This window comes from Sturnus vulgaris, chromosome 17 (genome assembly GCF_052056855.1).
Source record: "Sturnus vulgaris isolate bStuVul1 chromosome 17, bStuVul1.hap1, whole genome shotgun sequence".
Classification (NCBI taxonomy): domain Eukaryota; kingdom Metazoa; phylum Chordata; class Aves; order Passeriformes; family Sturnidae; genus Sturnus; species Sturnus vulgaris.
Window position 1 is genome coordinate 3,019,491 of NC_142259.1, and position 24,698 is coordinate 3,044,188.

The following is a 24,698-nucleotide window of genomic DNA, read 5'->3' on the forward strand; positions in this document are numbered from 1 at the left end:
AGCAGCACTTTTAGCTACCTGCTAGAAGCGGGGAAAATGGAGCCAGATCCAGCTGCTACAAGGTCTCTTAAAGCTAAACAGTCCAACAGAGAATTAACACCTATATTATTTATCCTTTTAACCCAATAACTAAAGTCTCATGACCCTTAGTGTGACATTGACTAACCAGAAACTACTACCTGAAACCCATGAAGAAGGAAGAACACTGAGAAAGACATCACTTAAAATCCTCCATCTTGTCCCATTCCTATTACTATACTATAAAACCTCCAAATTTAAGACTCATCATTATGTGAAAGCACACACTTTTACTTCCATAATTTTAACTTGATCACTAAAATTTGGAAGCCTTCTCCAAGGCCTCAGGGTCCAGAGCAGTGTTCTCCAGGGGGTCTGTGCCTGAAAGCACAGAAAGCCCAAAAACTCCAGGTTTCTGGGATCCAACACCAGGGATCAGACAGGGGTGGCCCAGGGGACAGCACAGCAGGCAGTGGCAGCCCCCCATCTGTGAGCCTGCCCACCCACCAGAGGAACAGGCAGGGAGATCTCCTGCTTTTGGGTGAGACACCTGATGGGTGTGATGCCTCTGCCATGGGGCCACATCCCACAGCTCCAGACAGCCCTGGGCAAGGCCAGCTGACTGTGGCAGCTTGAGTGGCTTGAACTGGCAGAAAGGAAAACTGCCAAAAGCCCTCCAAACAAACAGGAACAAGCAAACAGACCATCCAGTTAACTCTGCAGACACTTGGCAGGAGGTAGCGAGAAGTCGCTCCTAAAATTTCCTAAGGAAATAATTCCTCACACCTCTCTGAGGCTTAGGAAAACTGAGTACTGGAGGCAAACATTGTGCTGGGTCATTATTTCCATGAATTTGCTGCCCAGGGAGTACATGCCATTCCCAAACTGCTCAGTCATTACCCCCAGCCCCCCTTCATGCCAGCAGTGCCCAGGACTGGGCAGCAGCAACTCCAGTGCCCAGAATAAAGGAGGGGCCAGACAGCAAAATTCAATAATTCCAGGGATTTACACTTTGTTTGCTTCTCAGCAGTGACAGCTGTAAGATCCAGTTGGGGAAAGCCATGCCCTAAGCTATCATGGATGCTGCCATCTATATTTAATCTATACACACATATATATGTGCAGACACACAGCAAGGCTCATCAGACCTCAAAGGGCACCACTCATACCAGCTGGGGTGGCTTCTGCTGAGTCAGGTAAATTCATTAGTTTTTTTGTTTGAGTTGGTTTTTGTTTGTTTTTGGTTGTTTTTTTTTTTAATGGAAAGTTTTCTCCTGACAGGTGGCATTTGAGTGCCAGTAAAAGCAAATAAATGTCAAGAAAACAGTCCAGGTGGTGAGCGCTGCCAGTTACCTTGGAGCTCTTTCTGCTAAACAGCAGCTATTTCTGCCACTGCCCAAAATGCTCCACCAGCTCTGCCCACTGCCTGCAGAAAGCAGAATGATGCCTTGAAAGCAGGAGCCTTATCTGGCACTTTGAGCTGGATGGATGAGGGACGTGCAGTCCAGATTCTTCCAGCACCCCTAAAACAGCTGCCTCTAACCTCAGGAAGGTTTCATATGGGGTGGGAAGAGAGGGATTAAAAGCCAAACGTTGTACAGGAGTTTTGCCCTAAAAATGCTTTTTAGCTAAAATAAAAGACAAGCTCTGGGTCTTTCACAACAACCCCAACAAGCTGCCCAGTACCACTGTGAGAGGAAGAGCATGGAAGAAAAGCATATTCCCATAAATGTGATCCAGCCCCAAAGCAGCACAGCTCATCTGTGGGACCCTAAAGCTGCCCCTGGTGCCCTGTGCTGGAGGAACTGGCTGGAACAGGAGCTCATTGCTTCTGAGCAGACCCCAGACTGACCACAGGCACAACCACACCAAAACCTAAAAGGTTGGGAAAAGAGACGATGCAAAACCATTTCTAAGGGGCACAATGATTCTTCCCATGTCACCCTCACTATGTAGAGGTGTCCCTACACATCCCAAAGACATGTCCTGGTGCCAGCTGTAACTGAGCACTGACAGCAGCCTCCAGCAGGGTGAAGGCCCAGCACCCAAGCCAGGCACAGGGCACCCCACAACTCCCGTGGGTGCTCCCCTGGCCACCCATGAAGAGCCAGATCCCAGAGCCCCTGTGCCTGCTCTCCCTGTGGGCAGCAGAGCAGCCATCCAACCTGGGTGCAGAGCCCATCTTCTGCACAAAGCATTATGGAAAAGAAACAAATAAGCCAAAAAAAACCCCAAATGTTTTTTAAGATGAGTCACTTCAGCCTCAAAATGCAGCATATGCTTTGGCCACGGTAAGAAAACACATGAAAAAAATATAAATGAAGCCGGTGATGGAAAACTTCCTTTTCTGTTAAAAGGGGTTATATTTCTAAAGAAAAACAAGGCCAAAGTAGTAGTAAAGAAAAGTTCCTTTCCTAGAACAAGAGATCCCTTAAATGAACCAAACCTTGCTAAATTGGTCCTGGTGCTTCAGTGACACAGGTGAAGTTTTGGGCATTGGGAAGGGCTGCCCCAGCTCCTTCCCAGGAAGGAACACATTAAATGTGTCACTCACAAATGACCTACACCAGGATTCCTGCACACACACAGACACAGAGCCAGCAGAAGAAAGGGTGGGAATTCCATCAGCATCTGGGACAACACCCCAGTGTCTCCTCCATCCCTCAGCACTCTGGGACTGCTCTAACCTGGGGATGGTCACCAAGAGGTGCCACGGGAAAGCACAAGATGATTACCAGAACAAAGGGGATGCTGCTTTCCAGCAGGGATGCTCCTCTTGCCCCATCTCTACCCCAAGCCCAGGCTCTGAGGAGCCTTACCGTGCCCAGGAGCAAACCCATCCCATATGCAGGGATGAGCTTTAATCCCAAGAACACTCAGGTTGCCCAATCTGGCCTTTGGAAAAAATAAAATAAAAGTCATACCGAACAAAAAAACACAAGAAAAACAAACAAACCAAAAAAAACCCACCCTCACACACACTCAATTTGTGCTTTTCATGTTTTAAGAGACTCATACCCACTTGAGGCAGCAAAGTTTCTGCCAACTCTCCCTGTGTTTTAACTTGTCTTCATGGGCTTCTTTTCTGCAGAAGGGAAAACAAACCCAACACACTGGAAAGCTGGATATACTCAGTAAGATTTTTATCCAAGCAGCTCAGTCAAACTAATGAAGAAAGATCATTAAAAACCCAAAGTTTGAGTTAATATGTTATTATACAAGTGCAATTCAGCTGCTATGCTAATAAAAAGCCTTTGGGGAATGAAAAACAAGCCAAACTGCAAAGCACATAATTTATAATTCTACTGGTATTCTTAAAAACACACACACAACAAAACAAGAAAAAAAATACTCAACACATTTTGTATTTGGCTTCCTAATCATTGTCACTTTTCAATTAGAAGAGACCTCATTCCATTTCTCTCTGTAATTTTCCCCAAGGGAAGTGTTATAAATGCACTAGGCTTTACAAGATGGGCATATTCCGCCTCCAAATGCAAGGCAAGGTCACACTAATTTAATTTTGCATAATTTTTATTCCAGAATACATTTCAAACTAACAGGTTCAGACATCACATTTAAGTGACACAACCTGCTTTTCCGTATTTTCTGTCTAGACGCGGCAGCTCCGGGAGCCGGGCGCTCTGCGTGCGACTGTTTTGCAACCAAGCATTTTCCCCCCACCCCTCCAGATCCTCCCCACCCTAAATCCGTGTATTCGTGACCAGGGAGAAGCACTTGTCACGTCCCATTCTTCACGTTCACTGCTCGCTTGCCACTTCAAACCACGCCTGGCCTTGAACAAGGGCTTGGCAGAGGATTATGGAGATGTATTAATGAGTGATAAAGATTTTCTGCTTCCCAAAGCCTGTGCACTCCACTCTGCTGTATTTAGAAGAAGCTCATGCCCTTGCTGGCCACCTTGCTGCCCAGTCACCATGACCACAAAGTGTCTGAAATGTATGGATTTATGTGTGGGGTGCTCCTGCAGCCCACATTCATGGCTCCACAGAAGCTGCTGCAGGAAGGTGCAGCTGGGAGCTTCCTGGAGTCCTTTTAAGCAAAATACTGGCACTCACAAAATACTGGCACCCACAGGTTCAAATGAATTAATATATGTACAAGGAGGGAGAGTGATTTGAGTCAATGGTGATGCTGGGGGCACCATCACAGCCCTAGGGGAGGTGAGGCTGGGTTACACTTTAAATGCATTGCCTTGCCTTTTACAGCTGCATTTCAGTTCATAAAATGTTTCCTATAAACTTTATTAATGCTCTTCCTTCCACACAGAGTATCTCTGCAGAAGACAAACTCTCCAAATCACCTCAAGTATAAAGGAGGAAAAAAAAAACAACCAACAAACAACCACAACCTGTATTTTGCTGCAATCATTCCAGACACTCCACCTATCATTTACAGGTGGACAGGACAGCTTATAGGCAGGGTCTCAGCCAAGGTGACCTGTGCTTTCAGCCACATATAACACACATCTGCAGGTCAAACCAGTCATCCCCAAGCTTCAATTACAATTTCTGTATGTACTGGAATCGTGTATCATGTGAGAAGTGATGAGAAAAAGTAAAATTACTCAGGAGATAATGGCTAACATGAAGAAATGTAGCTGCAGTAGCCATAATTCCTGTGGAAAAAAGTTAAAAAAACCCTCACACTCTTAATACACACATTCTTAAAACACACACACACACAGAGCCTTAAACATTCCTACACACTCACACATACTCTTATTCTCATTAAAGAGTGTTCTCCCTCTCAGAGGCTGTGGACAGCAAAGAAGAGATGAAAGAACAAAGAAATTCAGATGGCAGATTACTCACCCTCGCTCATCCGCTAGGTCATCTTAGAAACAATCAGAGCAGGCAAAGTCATTACTGCACTATTTTTGTATTAGCATCTGCTACATTTATCTTCTAATACCCCCATAAAACCAGATATGAAGGGCCCATCAGATTGTCAACAGTTGTGTTTGTTTACAAGACAGCAGGGGAAGTGCTGCAGATAGATACAGAATATGATCTCAATATTGAGGGTGCTGCTGCTGGCACTGACTGGCAGCACCTTGAAGCTGCAGCAACACCAAGGCATCAAAGGGACCAGGATCAGGCCTGGGACAACTGGGAAGAGATCATTTTGGGCCTGCTTCATGCATCATCAGTACAGTTAACAGCTAAACTTCATTTCTGGATCCAGCACAGTCAATTTTGATGCAGTGAGCAGAAATGATGCCATGCGAGCCAGTGAGGACAGGCTGAGATGGGGCAGGAGGGCAGGGAGCAAGTGAGACTCAGAAAAGGAGCCAGTTGAAAAAAAATCATTGCTGGAAAACAGCAGATTGAACAGGACTTCTTTAGGCCCTTAGTGCCAAGCCTTGGGCCGTAACTGTGTTTAATATAATTCTTTTTCTTCAGATGTCACCCCAGGTAATCAAGCATCACATCCTCTGAGTCACTGGCAGATGATGGCCTCATCCCCTCACCCCCATTTTTGTTTGTTTTAAAGAAAACAGCTCCATTTCATGCTTAACAGTCACAGAAATATCAGACTGGTTGGGGCTGAGAACATTTTTTAGTGCTTAAAAAACACAGCAACTGTCCTGGGTCTGTTCTCAGAAGGTGACCTTCCTGAGCTTGCTGTGGGGAGTGGGACACGCATCCAAGGGGCAGAGAGGCAGGATCAGCATGGCAGAAGTCAGCTTTTACAGGGAAATGGCAAATGTGAGAGCTGGGGTCAGCAGCTCTGTCAGCCAGGATGATTCCTGGCTCTGAGCCAGGACAACTGGACACTTGTTTGGAGAAACTCCTGAAGACATGAAACAGCTACCTCAGAGCAATGAGAACTAACAAGGTTCTTTAGGACACACAGACTCTCTGAAATATTGCAGATGCCAACCCCTTCTCTCTTTTCTGTGCCTATTTCTCTCACCCTCCCCTTTTCCAGGATTTTTAGACAAGGTATTTCACACACAGTCAGGCTGATCCCAGCCTACCAAGATGACTGGAAGGGGTACATGGCTTTTGAAGTTACTCCCAAGGGTGAGAACAGCTGAACTGGATTAAAAGAATAAAGTCATTTTGATTTTGCACTTAAAAGACAGGTAAATTTGCTTGCTCACCAGAAAAATGTTGAGCAGGGCTCACAGCCCCCACCAAGCTGAGAACATCCAAGATATCTAGCATCAGACCTGGATGATGTCTGGGCAGGGGTGAGGGCAGAAAAAAAACATCACTCACCCCTTTGAACAAGGGTACCAAGAGAGAGGGATACAAAAACAAGAGTTTACCATCTGCAATCATAAATAGCTTGAACCAGAAAAAAAAATTCTACCAAATAATGAGTGAAAAATACACAGCACACAATATCTGGATCAAACCCCATCAGCTGACCCTGAAAGACCAAACAGGTTTTGTTTGTCAGGGGTATTTCTAACAGCCAGTAAAAATAAACACATTAATAAATAAGTATTTTCGTATACCCTGGAAACACTCCTGATCAATATGTGGCTTGCTACTGTAGAGGTTTTTTTTCCCTTCCAGCCAGCAGAAACTCATGACAAAGGAAAGCACATCTCATTTATGAACTTAGCTATAAATACTTTTGCTAACTGCCATTTAGGAATTTCATTTCCTGCTTGAGCAAGTCCTGTTGAAAGAGGCAATTACCAAATTTGTTTCTAGTTATAGAAATAGATGTTTGTCGCTGCCCACATCTGTTTCGACAGACAAATTGCCAGACGCGGACGCTCCAAGGAGAGCAAGTGCTCCATGCAGGGAGGGCTTTGCCCCCTTTCCAGAAACCCAGGGGCAATTACAGGGATTGGGATTCTGATTCCAGCTTCCTCGCAGCCCTGTCTCCCACTGCAATGGAGCTGCCTCGTGCTGACAGGGCACCTGCAGCCTCCCTCAGCTGCATCCACCTGCACATCACCCAGCAGTGCAGCAGCCTGCTCCCTCCTCCTGCTGCAGGGACACCAGGGAATGTGGGATTCATTTGTCACCCAGCCCAGCCCAACGAGGTGCCTTGAGTTCTGGAGGTCACGAGGACCCAGCAGGCTGCAGTTGCTGTGCACACTGCAAGGCAGGGACATGGCACAGGCTGTCCTGCTCCGTGGGGACACCCAACACACAGATCCAGCAGGGATGGCACAGGGGTGTGGACATGGGGGGTTGTGGATGTCATTGGCACCAAACACAGCCTCTCCCAGCCGAGCAAGTGCTGTACACATTGGGTTTCACCAGGTGTCTCTCCATCCTGGCTGTCCTCTAGAAAGTTTCCATTTCCACTTATGCCTGGGGAAACCATCCACTGGTCAAGTCCCAGTGCACTCAGCCATGACCCTGCCAGAGCCCAAAGCAGCTCCAGGTGCCCTGGGGCCAGCACCCAACCCTGTCACAGCGCCCAGCAAGTCCTGTGGGACCAGTGCTCATGCAGGGACACCTCCAGTGAGACACGACAGCAGCACTGCCTGTGCCTCCCTGCCGCAAGCATGACACCCACCAACTCACACCCAGCACCCAGCTCAGGGACACGACTGAGGTGCAGAAAAGCCACAAAAGACCCCAAATTGGGGCTGGATAACCTGTAATCCTCTAGCATTTCTACTCTGTACCAGCACGGCTCCCTCACACCACCCCATTTATCAACCAGCACAGCCCCGAGGAGCCCCTTGACATTTCGGAATGGTGCTGGGGACCCTGCTGTGCCCCTGTCCCGAGGCTGCAGCTCCCCCAGGGGCTCCAGGACACGCAGCCCCGGGCAGCAGTGCCACAGGGGCTGCCCTGGCTCGCAGACGGGTGTTGAAACCCAGATTGAGCAAGCTGGCCAAAGCCACACAGGTCATGACAGGGCTGGAACTGCGACCGGATTTCCTCAGCACGGTCCAGGGCCAAGAAACGGGAAACACTCCCTGCTCTGCCTCTTCCCAAGCACCGTTATTATCTGTGCCACTCTGCACCTCCTGCTCGCCAGAGGAGTGACCTTTCACAAGGCAAGGTACTCCCAGGGAACAAGGACAATCTTAAGTTACAGGCAAAATTATGCATTGCAGGGAAAAAAATATGCAAAATGCATGCAAATGGCCAGACAAGGCACACTGTGTCTGGTCACTGCAGGATTCAAGTTCAGTTCTTGAACTGGTCTGAACTGGTCACTGCCACCAGAGGGGAGCGAATGCATGTGCACACTCTTACAGAGATGTGAAAAAAAATTTATATTTTTATATATATTTATACACACCAGAGTGAATGGGGGAGGTGAGTACAACCGCCCCAAATCTGACAAAATTAAAGGTAATAAATTTACTTCCACCTCAGCTGCAGCAACAGCCTGAGAAAGGTTTTAACTCCCACAGCAGATCTGCTAGGAAGTCTGTTTCGTTGGGGGGTTCTGCATGTGCAGGTTTTAGGGAACACACAAAGAGAAGGCCAGGCACAGATGGGGTTTGGGGCCAAGAACAGGACTGGGGTCACCTGCTCTTCCTGAACATCCTCGTCCTGGCGTTCCCTGCCTTCCCCAGGCAACCCAATCCCCATCCCAGGGTACTCTGCCCTCTTCTCCGAGCATCTCCATCCCTGGGGATCCCTGCCCTCCCCAGCCATCCACATCCCGGGGTGCTCTGCCCCTTCCCCCAACCATCCCCCAATCCCCGTCCCGGGGATCCCTGCCCTATCCCCCGAGCATCCACATCCCGGGGATCCCTGCCCTCCCCGACCATCCCCATCCCCGTCCCGAGGATCCCTGCCCTCCCCGAGCATCCCCGTCCCCGTCCCGGCCCATCTGCGTCCCTCCTGCCGCCCCATTGTGCCGCTGCCCCGTCCCATCCCCAGACACAGGGGGCAGGGAGGGCTGCGGGGAGGCGACCCCCGGGTCAGCCCCCACAATGGGCTCGGGGGGAGGCGGAGGAGCCCCGGCCGGCCCGTCCCGGCCGCGGTGGGGCCGGCCCTGCCCCGCCACCTGCCCGCCGGGATGCGGGATGCGGGCGCAGCTGCCCCGCACCGGGCGCGGGGCGCTCGGCGGGGCGGGAGAGGGCACAGCACCGACGGGAGGATTATCCATGGACACAGCCTGTCCCCTTTTCACTGCGTTTAACAATAAAGCGGTAGCTATAGCAACGGGGTTAATTAATGCATCGATTTGCATAACTAAAACTCCGCACCCATTCAAAGCCCGCCGATGTGTTCGCTCGTAGCGGGACCCGCACCCAGCGCTGCGGGGACACCCCCGGTGCAGCCGTCCCCTCCTCGCTCCTCCATCCCCACCAAGCCAGCGCACACCAGCACGTGGAAAAGAGCAGGAAAACGGGGGCCGAAGTGTCCTTCAGAAAAATAAAACTGAGGGGGAAAAAGTGATTTTCAGGGATGGAGGGAGTAAAGCGCATTCCAAGGCAGAGGGGGTAAGGAGATAGGGAATGTAAAGGTTTCAGACTATCGTATAACCAGAGGGGGAAATGTCTTCTCACCACAAACATGCATCTGCATGATGTCTAGACAGTCATAAAAAGGGCAATTAAAGTACTGCAGGCTGCAGTAAGCCAATGTCTCCTCTCCCAGTCTAAACAGTTGAAACATACTGCACGAACTTCGGGAAAAAAAAAATACAGGATAGAGAGAGAAAAAGACAAGTTTGTAAGGAAAAATGTTTTGAAAATCAGCTTTAAATAAGCCAGTAAATTAATTCAACCTTGTCACATCTCTGCCTTATAACATATCAAATATTCCGCCTGCGTCCTGTCTAGACTGCGATAACAAAGGGCATTTAAAGCCCTGCAAGATGCGCTGACAGAGTAGCCATTTAAAGACGCAGTATTGCTTTCTCCATCTAAAACGATTTGTCAGATGGAGTTAAAATGAAAATGATAAGTAATCACTCTGGTTCACAACCATTTCAAAAGGGAAAAAAACCACAAAACCCCCACAGCTCATAGATATAAATCCCACTAAAATCATTCCAATGTATCATTCCAGTGGGATTTGTCTGGCCTCTTTTTTTATGGCATTTGCTTTTTTTTTTTTTTTTTAATTTATTTTATTAATCTGAGATGTCAGTAGCTTTCTGCAGCACATGCATTTCTAAGTAGGAGTGTATTAAGTTCAAAAAAGCCAGCTCCAAGTTTTAACTTTTTTTTAATTGGCATAAAATGATGACTCGTGGAAAAACACTATTATAACCCCAAGGGTTAACAACACTGAATAGGAATTTTTTGTTTTTATTTACTTAGAAATAAAAGAATAAACTGTATCACATGAGGAAAACTGGCCAGTCCTCATCGCTGACACAGTTGAGCCTGCTCAGTCCCAGTCCTCAGGAATGCAAAAAAGAAAATAAAGTTAAAGGAAACTATGTGGGTGTGCAGAGTGTTGGTTTTTTTACTTGAAAAGGACGGTTTTCTGGAAAAAAACAAAATATAATCCTGTCTAACGCAAAAAAAACAAACACTCTCCCTCTCTGAGCTTTATCAATTATTGAAGAACAAAAAAAACCCCAAAATAAAACACACAGGTGAAATTACTGATCTGCTGAACAGGAGGGCAGTTCTGCCTGTGACAGAGCCAGGCCACACTGGGCCAACACTTTCAGGCCAGTCTTGCACTGGAGTGGGAGACTTTTGCTGTGACATGGCATGACCACACATCCCTGATGTGACCCGGGGTGCCCAGCCCCTGGTCCAACCCCACTGCTCAGTCCCTTCTACAGGGAGGGGTCACAGTCAGAGTCACCCCTGGAAATCCAGAACCAGCTTGAATTCAGTTCTTCTCTGCTCCTCACACTATAGCATCCCACCACCACCTCATCTGCACCTCCCTCTGTCTCCCAACCCTTGTTTCTTAATTATTATTTTAATAAGACTGTTTCCAACTTCATTGTTCATTCCGCAATAGCCCAAGGGCTACAACTGTTCATTAGACAGAATTTCTGCTTTAATTGCACTGACACAGATGTGTAGGTTATCTGGAAGAAATTACTAAAATGAGCAGAAAAGAATGGGGCTGGATGCTTTTCTTCCCTTATGGAGAGCTTAATTTAACATTATTTCCCCCCACACCCCATACAAGCAGCATCATTCTCTGCACTTTGGGCTGCAGAGGAATTAACCCCAAACTGTTCCCACTGCACGCAGGTGCACGAGGATTCCCACAGGGTGAGAGGGGCAGGTTTGGGGGCTCTGTGGTCTCCACCACTGCCAGTGGGGTGGTCTGTGTCCCCCTCATGTGAGCAGCACAAATCTGTGACATTCCCTGAGAACGGGAGCACCTGGGACTACAGATAAAGCTTTGGGGAAGAGTTGGGCTACCACTGCTCAATATGCCTGTCCCTGCATGTACCAGGACTAGAGTGGGAAACAGACTCCCTTGGTCCTCTCTCACCCTCTGAAAAGAAGAAACACCAAAAAATGTCATCACTTCTGCTCAACAGTGCCTGGGCTCCGAACCCACCTTGGCTGTGCAGCTGTCAAAGCCATGGAGTTCACATGAACTTCCTCTGCAATTCATGTTGGCAAGAGCCAGACACATAATAGCCCTGGATTCAGAGAGAAAGAGCTGCCAGCATTATTTCTATTTAAAATCTCTATTTGAGCTTCACAGACTCATTCTTCACACATGATACACATGCACACACACACACAAAATGCAGAAGCGAGCCAGATCCAGAAGCATTTCACTTCACCAAGAGCAGTGCCTAACAGCAATTTCAGGTTTTGGCTCTCTGTGACTATTTAATAGATCTTAATTCAATATTAAAAAGCATAAACTTGCCAATTTTTTGTTATGTCTTCTTGCCAGGAAGAAGAAGAAAGTTGTTCCCAACTTCTTTATCAAACCAGTCCCTCCTCCAGACAAGGAGCTGCAGCCCAGAGGCATCTCCTGGCCAGGGCAAGGCTGACCAGGGTGGGCTGGGGCAGGGCCAACAGCACAGGTACAGGTCCCATCTCCAAATATGTCCAAAAGCCACTAAAAATGTCTCCTTCAGCCAAACTTGTCTTTAAGAGGGAAAGAAAATTTCACAAATGCTTCATGTTAAAAAAGCTCACATTAAGGGAAAAACCTTCCCTTTGTTGCTAGGGGAGTTACTTGCTTTGTATCTGCTGAAAACCTTTAAAAATACCACCATTGTATTCAGAAAAAAAAAAAAAAAAACAACCCCGAGACTGAAGCACCTCATGTGCTAAAAATCAAGAGACAGAACACTTCAGTTCCATCCTTCATTTGCAAGTACTTTGCTCGGGCCTGACTTCGTTTTGTGTCTTGGTCCTCGATGCTTTTTGGCAGTTTGCTCCAGACTTACTGGCAAGGGCTAAAAGGTTTCTATTTAGCTGGTGTCAGCTGAGCATCTGTGCCGGCAAGAACTGGAGTGGGGGTGATCTCGACTGCCTTTCAAAAAGCACATTTCTTTCTGGGAGCTGCCAGAACAATTTTGAGTGTGTTTGGGTAGCGGGGTGACTCCCTCCGGAGGGGCGCCCCGGCGCAGCGCTCCGCGCGGGGAGCGATCCCTGACCGGCGGAGGGAAAAGGAGCTGGGAACGCTCCCTAACCTGTGACCCCGACAACAAAAGGCAGGGAGAGCGTCTAGACCTCCAGTCTGCCGGGGAGTGAAGGGAGCATTGTGCTCCGGCACACTGGGGGCTGCTCACACAAGGCGGGCACAGAGGCGCTGCGGGGCAGCCCCAGCTGCGGCCGCAGCATCGCCCGAGCCGCTGCCGGGGGAGGGGGCACAGCCCTCCCTCCTTCCCTCCCTCCTTCCCTCCCCAGCACAGCCTTTGCAGGGCGGCTTCCCCTTCCCAGCGCAGCTGGAACCCGTGGAGGTGAAGGAGCCCGACAGATTTCCAGCCCCGGGTTTCCCTTTGCCTCCGTGTATTTTTTTTGCACAGAGCATCCTCCCGCTCCTGAACACGGTGATCCTGCAATTCCAGCCCCGCGCAGTTTGCCAACAGGAAAGAGCAAAAAAGAAATCCATGCTTCCTTCCACAGAGCCTTTATTTTTCTGCTTTCCCTGTCTGGCTCAATTAAAAGGGGACAAACCAAAATGTTCCCTCTCTGCCAAGCCTAGAGGTCAGCTCAACATTCAGGAAAAGCCAAAGTCCCAGCTTTAACACATATTTCTTGTGTGACCCTGATCAAACCCCTTGGCTTCCCAGTGTTGAGGTCCCCACATATAAAAATACAAATACCCTACATAAATGCTGCAGCTAATGGCAGGTTACTGCCAGGGAACTGCACGAAGAGAAAATAAAAGACCTATTAAAAGCCCTCGTTCGTCTCTGCCAGAAAGAAAACACTATTACCCAGTACTTAAAAAGATGCATTAAAGGAGAGAGAGCATCCGGGGGGGATATGAACACCCCTGGCAGAGCAGTGAGGGGAAGCACTCCCGGCCAACCACCTCCATGTGCCCTCAGGATAAGGTTTTGGGGTGATCCCACGCCTGGGCCGTGCCCTGACCGTGCCAGCACAGGCAGGAGGAGCAGCACTGAGCACACCCAGCACAGAGTGGGGCCGCACACAAACCCGGGAATCCAGAGACCAGAACGCTGGGCAAAACAAAACCCTTTAGTTTCACTGTTCTTAAAGGAAAGGTAAATACCTGGAAGATGTGCTCCAGCCCAGCTGTATGGATGTAAATCCAGTGTGACCCATGGTGGCATTGGTGTGTGCCACCCTGGGCATCAGTGACACTCACTGGCTCAGTGGCACCACTCCACATGGGACCTGCAACCCCTGGCACCTCAGCTGCCACCTCAGGCAGCTGCAGGGAACCCTCCCTCCTTCTGCCAACTCCAGGCTGGAGCTCTGCAGTTACAGCCTGAGACCAAGCAAAACCAGACCCAGCAACTGAGATCACTTAAACAGCCATTAAATCCCCACCTCCTTCTGATGAGAGGTGATTTATCAACAGCTGATGGTGAGTACAGTGAATTAAGAACAAGAGAGGAGTTTTAGTATCCTGGTAGCCACCTGATGCCAATCCTTCACCAGCACAACTCACCACATCCATACTTTACACAACAAAAAAGTGAGGGACAAGGACTTTCTTCTCCCCCTGCCTTTGATGCTTCTTACCCCATCTCCAAAACATCACCAGCCCTGTGGTATCTCCTTCCCCAGGTGCTCCAGGTCCCTGGGAACTACTGAGGCATCAAGAGAGCCAGGAGCTGTGGCAAGACACTGGATGGTGGCACCAGGGCAAGATGCCACACACCTGCAGCCTCAGCAGGGTCCAGCCAGAATTTCCTCACAGCCTGGCACCTGCCATGGCAGCAGCTCATCTCCTGACAACTGCCTGGGATTTATTTTTGGTGCACATGCACAGGGAGACTGAGAGATCCCACACTGGGATTTTATCAGCAGTGTGCAGCTATGGAAACAAATGCATTTAAGACTAATATAACTAAATGCCCAAACCCACAACAATAAAATAAAGAATGGTGCACATTGGCATTTTCACAGGGGAGCGTCTCAGTGAATGTAGAGCACGACCCAGCTTCTCAGAATTCACCCAAACTTTTAAGAAATCATACATTTTCATGTACTTGCAATGTTTAGCTATGTGAATTTTGCTTGGTGCAAACCCTCCACCTTGCCCTTTGATTTTAAAGAGTTCAAGGAATGCATCTCCTCCAAAATAAGATGAACAGCCATTTGTTGAAGGTATTCTCTCCTTCCCCCTCTGTACCCATTTCCAAGCCACCCTCTGTGAGAAGCAGGAGAGCTGACAGAAAATCCACCAGAAACTGCAGCACCTCTTCTTTCACTCCCCATGGAGGGGACACGGTGGTGCCTGACCATGCCCCAGCACACAGATCCGGGCAGAGGCTGCAGCTCAGCCAAACTGTTCCCTCTCAGCAGGCACGAGAGGGATCCACAAGTCATTAACAGGAATCCAAGAGTCTGACATCCACACCCCAGACACCCAGGAGTTACCAGGGAGATGGTGGAATACCTCAAAAACCCAGGAAAAAAAGCCCAGTGAATGCCAAACCTCCCTTGCAGGAGGTAGCGCTGCTCCCTGCCCAGGTTTGGAGTTCTGACCCAGCACATGCAGGGTTTTAGCCCAGGTGGCACAGGGATGGGCACGGGCATCGGTCCCCGGGGCTCTGGCTCTGCAGGCAGCAGCAGGGCGCTCCGGGAGGACGCGGGTGGCGGAGGTGGCGATGTCTGGGAATGCCGGCCCAGGCTGGAGCTGCAGACAAGGACCCAGACAACAAAGGCGAGGCAAAAAGCCGTCTGATAGAGGCAGCCCCGTCTGGCAGGCCGGGCTTTCAGAAGCCCGGGCATGCACTGATGTCTGCAAGCACAGCTCTTCGCTGGGTGCACAATTAACCCTGCAGCAAGATCACTGAAGTGTCCTGCAGCACACTCCAAATAGTATCCATCTGGTAAGATGAAAAAAACCCAAAGAATACAGGAGTGCAGCAAAGGAGCAAACAACTGGAGACTGCAGGGAATGACTCTACAACAAACAAAAATTATACTTAATTTTCTGTTATTTATATTCTAAGAAAACCGCATGTTTTCACTTGCATCTCTGCCTCCCTCCCCGAGGCACAAACACACACACAGAATGGGAAGACTAGGGAAAGCAGGAAGAGCAGCACAGCTCCAGCACATCCCCGCTCACACACTTTCCCAAATCACAGCACAAGAAAACGGGTGTGAGTTTTACAACCATGGAGCAACAGCCAAACACCTTTTGCTGGAGCGAAAACGCCCCGAGAACCGCTCAGAGCACTGGGACACCGCGGCTCCCTCTGCCCGCCTGATCTGCTGAGATCTTAAGGCATTAATATAAAATAAATGTAAATAAACCATTGATTGCTGCAGGACAGTTTCCCTGCGGGCTGGTGTGAGTGTCCCAGCTCCAGGACTGATCCCAGCCTCAGGCTCCCACGGTTCCCCTGCCTGATGTCTGCACCACGATAACGCTGCCGGGGGACTGGTGGTGTCTTACAGCTTTTTTGCATAAGCAAGGACTATCCTGCTGTGCAACCAAATTGTGCCACCAGGCTCGGAATAAAGGGACTGAAATAATTCTTTTTCTTCATCTTATTTTAGATTATGACTTTTACTAATTGATGCTTGATAAAAGCCTAATGAATGATTTGTAGGCATTATAAGCATGTTAAGGATCTGAGTGTGGTTATAAGCCAAGGTCATAAGCTCTATTGACTTTCCAGGCTCTATAGCAATTGATTTGCCATTTATTAAAATCATTTATTCACCACTTGTTAACACTGTATTTAGCTAGTTCTTCTCCAGCAGGCTTGACACATCACATTTGAGCAAAGAAGACCTTAGTTTTAGCAAAGACACCTTAGTTTTGAGGTACTGCCATAAACTCAATTCTAAACTGAGAGAGATCCATAAACATTATAACAGTGTCTTTTTAAAGGCTCTTTTGCAAACAGGTTCAGCTCAAATCCAGGAGCCTGGTTTAACAGAGTTTCCAGTGTCTGGTTTTGTCTGTGCTGAACATGGACATCTTTGGCCACACTCAGCAGAAGTCCCACATCCCATGGCTTAAAAAAATTCAAGACGTCAACTACTTTACTTTCATAAAATAGAGTGAAAGTTTCTTTCCTCAATGTAATGCTGCTCATCAGTTTGCCAGAGTAGCAGCAAACGAAAGAATACTGGTGCTTAAAATGACAGCTTTTGAACATGTTTCTATATTGAAGAGCAGAAGAAAAAAAAATCCCATCCAGGATTACCAAAGGGCAGCCAGATATGGACAGACAAAAACCAGCAGGTTTGCACAGTCAGCCTCTGAAGACACCACTGCATCCCCCTCTGCACCAGAAGAGCAGGTACCTGCTGCTCTGGGGGCCAGGCAATGTCCCACCCGTTCCGTGGAGCAGTAACAGGGGTGTTTACAGTGCAGCAGCTGCAATCATGCAATCAGCCTTCGTAATTAGATCTTGGCAACTCTTGAAATACTTCACTTACCCAGTTTACCTGGAAAGGTGCGACCTAAACATTCAGTGCCTGGAGACATTTGAAAGAAAAACAGAAAGGATCTGTCAGTGATGGGAGCCACCTCCGAGCGGCTGCACACACACCCCAGCTCCCCTCCTGGGGACTCGTCCTGGCAGAGCTCCCCATGGCCAGCAGACACCTGCTCCCACCATCTCCACAGGGCCAGCAGTGCCAGAGGTGCCACACTCCTGCTAATGACCCCACGTGCTTTTCCCACACCAGACATTGCTACACCAGGTCCCTTTCCTCTCTCCCCTGCTTCCCCAGGACTGCTCTCCTGATCTCCCCTAATGGCAATGCCAAAGTTTCACAGTGGTTTGTGAAGTTTTGGGGATCACTCAACCCACCCCAGACACTCCCCTGCCACATGCAACGATGCCAGACTGCCTGTCCATGGCGCAGGGCAGCACTCTGCCCTTCAAGGCACTGATGGACTGTTTATCACACTCTGTCTCCTCTGCAAACACACAGAGCTGAGCCCCACATGCTGCTGAGCCTGGTGACAGCTCGGGGTCTCCTGACACCACAGGCCCATAGTGAGGGCAGTGGCTGTGGAGTGCTGAAGAGGAAGAGCCACAGCAAAATCTTGCACAACACCCCAAGAGCAATGCCCGGCAGATGTATTTTCAAGTGAGGCGAACAAAGCAGCAGAAAGTTTGTAACAGAAGATAACTCATGACTTCTCTGTCACCCATCAATGTGTGACTGCCTGCAACACTGAAGGGATTCCAGGACATGGATCCTCCCCAGTGCCTGGCAAGCTGAGACATTCTGGGCTGGGTGGGAGCTCTGCATCCCGCAGGAGGTTCGCCAAAGAAACACGTGTACACAGGACTCTTTTATTAAGCCTGTAAGAACTGTCTGTCACTGATAATGGTTAATTGGTACTAATTAGTACAGTCTGATCAGAAGGAGTCCTACTGGCCTATAAAACTGGCCTTTAACCCGAGAGCAAGGGAGGCAGGAGCTGCCAGACACAGCACGCTGGGGCCACGGGCACACGGCTCTCCTCACACTGCTCCTGCCTCTGCAGCAACACAGCAGGCTCAAGGGAATATATCAGCACATCACTGCTCTCAAATAAAGCTTTAAAAAGTTACTTTCCGTGTACCTGGGAGGACAGAGAAAAGCAACTTTTTAATCCCAGAAAAAGATTAAGGATCAGAGAGTCAGTGTAAATTACTGCAGCAGCTAAACAGCGAGGGGTCACAGGCTGGGCTCACTGATGTGAAGTCAGGCTGATTCAGATGCTTCACATGCAGCTGTTCAAAAGTGGGCCTGAAAATACGAGGTGTCACCTGAATGCAGCTGAGAGCCTCCAGGCCCATGTGCACCACCACCAACCCCCTGGAACGGGCACCGACACCAAGCGTGACAGGAAAGGAGAGAAAGGAATTCTGCCGAGCCAAACACCAACGTGTGGCAACAAGCTTGGACCTCCTCCTCCTCCTCCTGCTCAGCCAGCTCACTGCACAAAGCCTGAAAAGGGGTGGGAGGATGGAAAGGAGTGAAAGGCCAAAAGAAGACTGGAGGCCAAAAAGGGTGGGAGTCCCAAAAGTAAAATGTAGAGTCTGAGAAAAAGTGGATGCCAAAATGGTTTGGGAGACCCAGAAGGGTGGGAGCCCAAAGGAAATTTAAAAGTTGAGAGAAAGAGACACTGTGCATGCAGCTGGCTGGATCAGGATCAGCTTTTCTCTGGCTAAATTTCCAAAAGGATAGAAAGCAATGTCTCTCCCCTCCCTGCTCCACAGCCCAGGTGATGCAGCGTGACACCCTGTGCATGTGTGGGTACGAGCTCCCCATCATGTCTCATCCAAGATGTTTGGCCATGCTCTGGGATGTGTGAGACATGCCAGCCTGAACCCTCTGAAGTCAGGCAAGATTTTGGGATGTTGCTTCTCCTCTGTCTCTTAGCACGCCTGCCTCACCCATCCTCACATCTGCCCTTTAGGTTCAGCCATGCATTTGCCAATTTTCAAAATGCAAATAAGAACTGGCACATAAAGCTGGTGCTTTAAACCTGACCAGAGCCACCCTCAGCTCTCCTCCCTCCCTCCTTATATGCATAAACTTTTTTATGCAATCGGCAGCAGGGAAGAGATCCAGGGAGTGGCTGAGCCGTGCCCTGAGCCCTTCTGCAGCCACAGTGCTGCCAGACAGCTCCATGGGAAGGGTGGCTCAGGCTCTCTGCCTACCAGCAGCAGCATGGAACCAGTAATTACCCTGGCTGGACCAACACCTGCTCGTGGTTTTGTCTTACACTGTTTGTGCAACCCAACAGGCTGCCAACAAAGCAGAGATGTGCTTTGCCTAAACAGGTGAAAACATGAAACAGGGAATGGAGCTGCTGTGTTGGTCCCACAACGCCTCTGTGCAACACATGCTGGAAAATCACTGCTGCTTCACCTGCAAGGCTGCACAGCAGGGACAAACACAGCATGCACTGAAAAGGCAAGAAAGGAGGGAAAAGGGCTGCCCATGTGCAGAGCCCAGTTTCTGGATCCAGCCCCACACTGGTGCAGGATGTTCTTTGCTGGGCTGCAACACCAGCAGCAGAAGGCCTGGCTGGCCAGGAGAGTCCTGCTAAACTGAGCATCCCACGTGGCACAGCACAGAGGACATGACAGCCCTCACCCAGCCAGGGCTGCCTGCAGAGCAGAGCTGCTCCCAAAAATGCCCTGTGCCAGTTTAGTGCCCATTCCCATGCCAGGGATCTGACCCTCATGCTCACAGAGCAGGAGCTCAGCAGTGGAGTGGGAAAGGCAGCATGAAGTGACCAAGGGCAAAAACCCCAGAGCAGCACCTGGGCCAGCCTCAGTCTCTGGCAGAATCAGCTCCAACCCCACCAGGTCACACCCAAAAGACACTCTCCCCCCAGTGGCAGATGGGATTTGTTGTAGATGATTCGTCCTGGAATAAAAACACCAGCCCCACCTCTTGCAGCATATTTACTGAAAGCCACTAAATGTTAAACAGAGGCAAAAAGTGTATCCCAGCAACATCTGGAATTTATCCCTTCTCCCTTTTGGAAAAAAAAGAATCATGCTCTATTCTTTTAGAGAAAGAAAAGTGATTATATAGAATTATAATGCTGGAAGAAGATAGAGAAGAACAGAGATTTTCTTTGAATTGCTGTTTAGACAATTAAAAAGGGATAGTTTCAAAGAAGCAGCAAATACTATCTCAGCTTTTTCTGCCCTGCCTCGCAGTACCAGGCATTCTTCCCATGCCTTGGCTAAGAGACTCCAAGGAAAGCAGCAGATTTTTTACATCCTTTCAAGACCTAACTAGAAAGGAAACTGGCTCTCAGGCCTAACTGGTTGAAGATAGACCAAATAAAAATAAACATTCTTCCAATTCCTGCCAACGGGATTCAAAGGCACCTTGATTTCTATGAAGAAAACCTGCTTTGAGACAAACTTTCCAAAAGAGGATGTGTCAATCTTTACCCGGGAGAGCCAATACTCTGTCTCCCCAGACAGAAGAATGGAAAGGCTTTAAATACTGAGACAGGAAAAACCATCAGGATTAATATGAGGATGCAAGGTCAAAATGTGATATCCTGCACTTCCCCAGGCTCCTGATCCCAGAATGGCTGGACAAAGACCCCAGAGCATCACCTGTGCCCGGATGCAGCTGGGGAAGCCTGGGTTCAGAGGGAAACCCTCCCCAGCCTTCCCGAGGGGGAAGTGAAGCAGTGGCTCTCACGCCAAGCCCACAGAAGTGCCTCCAGCTACTAAATTACCCAACGACTTAAACGAACTGCATTGATCTGGCTGGAAAACAAAGCTGCAGCTCTTGGCATGTGCCCAGTTAGGAGGGTACAGCTGCATTTTTCACCTGCAAACAGTTACAACCACGGTCAGAGATGCCCCTTCCCCTGACACAGGGTGGCTGAGGGCAGAGACCGAAGGGCAAACGCAGGTGAGAAGGAATCACCACTCCAGACACCTCTCAGACACAGCAGAGCCTCAGCAAATGACAGGTATGTCCAGTTTTGCAATCGAGGGCAAGGCTGTTCCTAGAACAAGTCCCATTGCTCAGGCTCCTCAACCCCCATCTCCTCAGCTGCACGTGGACTGGATGCAGGATTTCACCAGGACATTAAACTCAGAAGCTGTAAAATCACTGTGCAAAAACCCAATTATACCTATTTTCGTAACAGCCAATTTAAGCTTGTATTTAGGTCCCCTCACATACCCCTACGTTACATAAAGCATTTCTTCCACTTGAAATGTAGCTTTCTAAAGGCCATTTTGCTTAATTTAATGGATGTTTTATGTGGGTCTGCAAATCTCTAGAAACGCAACCAAGGAAGACACATGGCTGCAAGACACAGCGTGATCCCTCCCCGAGCACGCAGCAAGAACAGGAGAGGATGAAAGGCATCTCCAAACCCATGAACCTGCTGAGACTGGAGTGCACTTGTGCCCTGAAGAGCAGCAAAACCCCACGGTCAAGTCAAAAGAGGAATTCCTGAACATCTGCAGGCACTGTTAACCCATTCCAGACCTGCAGGATGGATCCTTCCCTCATTCCACAGCCACCAACTGAACTGAGCCCACTGGGGCATGCTTCCCTTGGATTTCAAAGAGCTACTTTCTGCATTTCAAGTAAATAAATGCAGTCATCTCTTTTTCCTTCTTCTTTTTAAAAAGCTGCGCTAATAAAAAGCTTGTAGCAAAATCTATTAAGTTGAGTCTGTCCATTATGTTTACTGTTCCTTACAATTCAGGCCTGGATGACAACTCAGTGGAGGTTGAGAAGTGTATTTATCAAGAAAACCCATGAGAACAATGAGGATTAAAAGCCATCAGCAGGATGGAATGTGTTTGTAACCCATGCAGCTCGTTCTGCACCTTGCACAGGACCCCCATCAGAGACCTCTGCCCCCTCTCCTTGTTTTTGAGCCCATCTCTGGCTCATCAGCTGACAGGACAGACAGCACCAGCATTCCCAGAAAAAGCTGAGGAAGGTGCAGTGTGTATATACTGGCATCAATAAGTCACACTAGAGAAACATAAACGCTGATTGCATTACACACCAGTGATCAGTATCATTAAATGTTACACACCTTGAGTGTGTCTGTGCAGTTGGAAACAGTGAATTTGAAAACACATCTTCCCATTCAAGCAAAGTCCCATTACAGTAATGTAAGTGTAACAACAAAAATTAGATTCCTGCTTATTATGTGGGAAATAATTGCAATTTAAAATAACTTTTCCCTGAATTGTGTGAGGCAAGTGCCCATCAATCTTGTTGTTTCTTCAGTGTCCCAAAGAGAGCACCTAGCAGGACAAGGTACTTTCAGAGCTCTGTGATGAACAGCCTGATCTGAATATGTTTTTCTGAGGTATTGAAGCCAAGAGATCACCCTTGGTAAAGTGGAAATAATGAAAACAACACAGAAAGAGCAGGACTTGCTCCCCCAGGAAAGAGATCTGCCCTGGGTGAGCCCTCGCAGCCAAGCCAGCACAGGGGACACCAACAACCACGGACTCTCGAGGTCTCGCTGCACAAACACCTGTGACAAGCACAAGGAAACCCAGCCTGGTTTCAGGCCTGGAACAGGCACCAAGGACAAGCCCAAGCCTGGGACATTTCAGCTGCTGAGCTGTGGGTTTCACCCCGTGAAGAAGTGCAGGGCTCCAAGGGTGAGCCCCATGGACCCTGAGCACCGTGGGAACAGCGCCGGAGCTCTGCTTTGGGGGGATCTTCTGTTTTTGTAAGAAATAACGACATTAATCATAACATTAAACAGAAACCACTAAGGGGGAGAATTTCCAAGCTTGCTCAGCACAGAGCCCAGCCCGCAGAGGAGCTGCCAGCCAGTGGCTGCAGACGGCAAATTCCCTGGGACTCGTCCTCGGCAGCCAAAGCCACGGATGGAGGAGGCGACGAGGCAGACTCGGGACTGTTGTAGGACTCGGGCTTGGAAATGTGAGTCTGAACACTTCAGTGGTTAGATGTCTCTTGGGAACTCATCCAAATGGCACTGCTGCTCTCCCACTTGCCCTGCAGGTAAATCTCGCATGTGGCTTACACAATCTGTTGACTTAAGTAAAGCAAGGGCAGGAGAAGAAAGCTGCTCAGACATCAGGAGAGGCTCATCAGTCCTTTGGGCAAAAGTCTGGGTCACTTCCCCCTCTAAAGAGAACTCAGAGTGTCAGCCAGGCCTTGTGTCCCTTCAAGGGAGCACATGCAGTGAGGGTGCAACAGAACACAGTGCTCAAAACATCAGTGAAAGGACAACAACAATGCATTGCCAAATTCTTCCATATTTTTGGCCAGTGCTGATGCTTAAATTCAGTTTACAGAAACTGGAGTCTGTGAGCTCTGTGTTCTAGTCAAGTCCTTTGAAATCAAACTGAGCAGTGACTGTACAGGTCTCCCAGGGCTCAGGGAGACGAGGCCATGGCCACTTCCAAACCTCATCATGAGTAACACTCAGCCATCCTGCAGACATGGGACACTTCTAACACACTGTGAGAGCCCTCCATGCTCTGCAAGGGCAACATCTTGTGGGATGCATGTATCTCAGCTGCAAAAGCAGCTGCAGGGTGCAAGGCTGAGGAGCAGGCAGGCTCTGGCAGTCAAGGGTCCAGAGGGAGCCCACTAGAGACCCTCCACCTCTGGAGTGCTTCTTGCCCTGTGTTTCCTATTGCTGGTCTCAAACTCTCTCTTCCTCACAACCAACTCCAGCCCTGGACCCAGCGCCTCCACCCCTGGGCAGGGCAGGAGCAGGAGTAAAGGAGCCTCCCCCGGAGCAAAAGCCTAAAACCTGACCAGAGCAATTCTGGCACAGCTGCAGCCAGGGATGTTTTGTTATTGGAGTTACAAAGGGAGAATTAATTTTCACAATTAGTGAAAAGGAACAGAAGTAGAGAAAGGCCACCTTGTAAGATGCTGGTCATCTTCCCTCAAGATTTTAAACCACTGATGGAAATTTTGGAAGGAAAACTGACCACCTGACCAGCACCATGAGATGTTGCACAGCCATTCTGCCTGCTAGACATGACAAACCCCATCCTGATCATCAACACAAGTTAAGTATAAAGCCAAATTCTGTGTGTAAAGCTTACCATGACTAAGGTCTGCAATAGCAGAGACAGGCTTTGCCACTACAAATATTCCCAGTGCAAGTTCCTGATCCCTGAATCTCAAGGAAGGCAGGAGAGCTGTGAGGATGGCGATGCAGGCTGGACACTCAATCCATCTCTTGTATCAGACCTGTGTTAACATTTTAACAGGACCTGCTGTTGTGATCTGTAGCAAGGAGCAGATGTGGTTTTGAGTAATGGTGAGCGTTACTTAACCAGTTATAGTCACTAATGTAATTGACACCTATTCCATCATCCTTAATACACCCACTTCTTTCTCCGATACCATAAATAGATTAGAAAAGTTTCTGCAGATGGCCATGACCCCATTTGTTTGTGCACTTAGCCATGTATGAATCACTCTTGGCTTGTAGCAGCACTCTGGAATTACTGAAAGATAACTAGTCGGCACAGACACCAATAAATGAATCATGCTTTCCACAAGACCAAACCTTTGGGCTTTTACAGACTCCAATTACAAAGTAAGAAGAAAAGAACAAAGAAATTACTCAGTCTATTTGCACAAAGTCATGCAGAGTTGATTCACAGTTTTACAGAATTATTACTGACAATCATTTGTAGGGGGTTAGAGTAACAAA

The 24,698-nt window shown here is 48.7% G+C and overlaps 1 protein-coding gene across 5 annotated transcripts in view; it reads right to left on the bottom strand.

Annotated features, from left to right (window-relative positions):
* PMEPA1 (prostate transmembrane protein, androgen induced 1) overlaps nucleotides 1–24,698 on the bottom strand; it is a 45,327-nt gene that overhangs the window by 12,990 nt on the left and 7,639 nt on the right. For 2 of the 5 annotated variants that reach the window (XM_088175184.1, XM_088175183.1), the window contains exon 2: nucleotides 16,970–17,008. The exons of 1 other annotated variant lie outside the window; for it this stretch is intronic. In XM_088175184.1, the coding sequence (XP_088031310.1) occupies nucleotides 16,970–17,008 (39 nt within the window). Of the gene's footprint in view, nucleotides 1–11,465; nucleotides 11,551–16,969; nucleotides 17,009–24,081; nucleotides 24,305–24,698 lie in introns of those variants that run through there. 2 more of the 5 variants (XM_088175186.1, XM_088175187.1) reach the window with 2 other exon arrangements.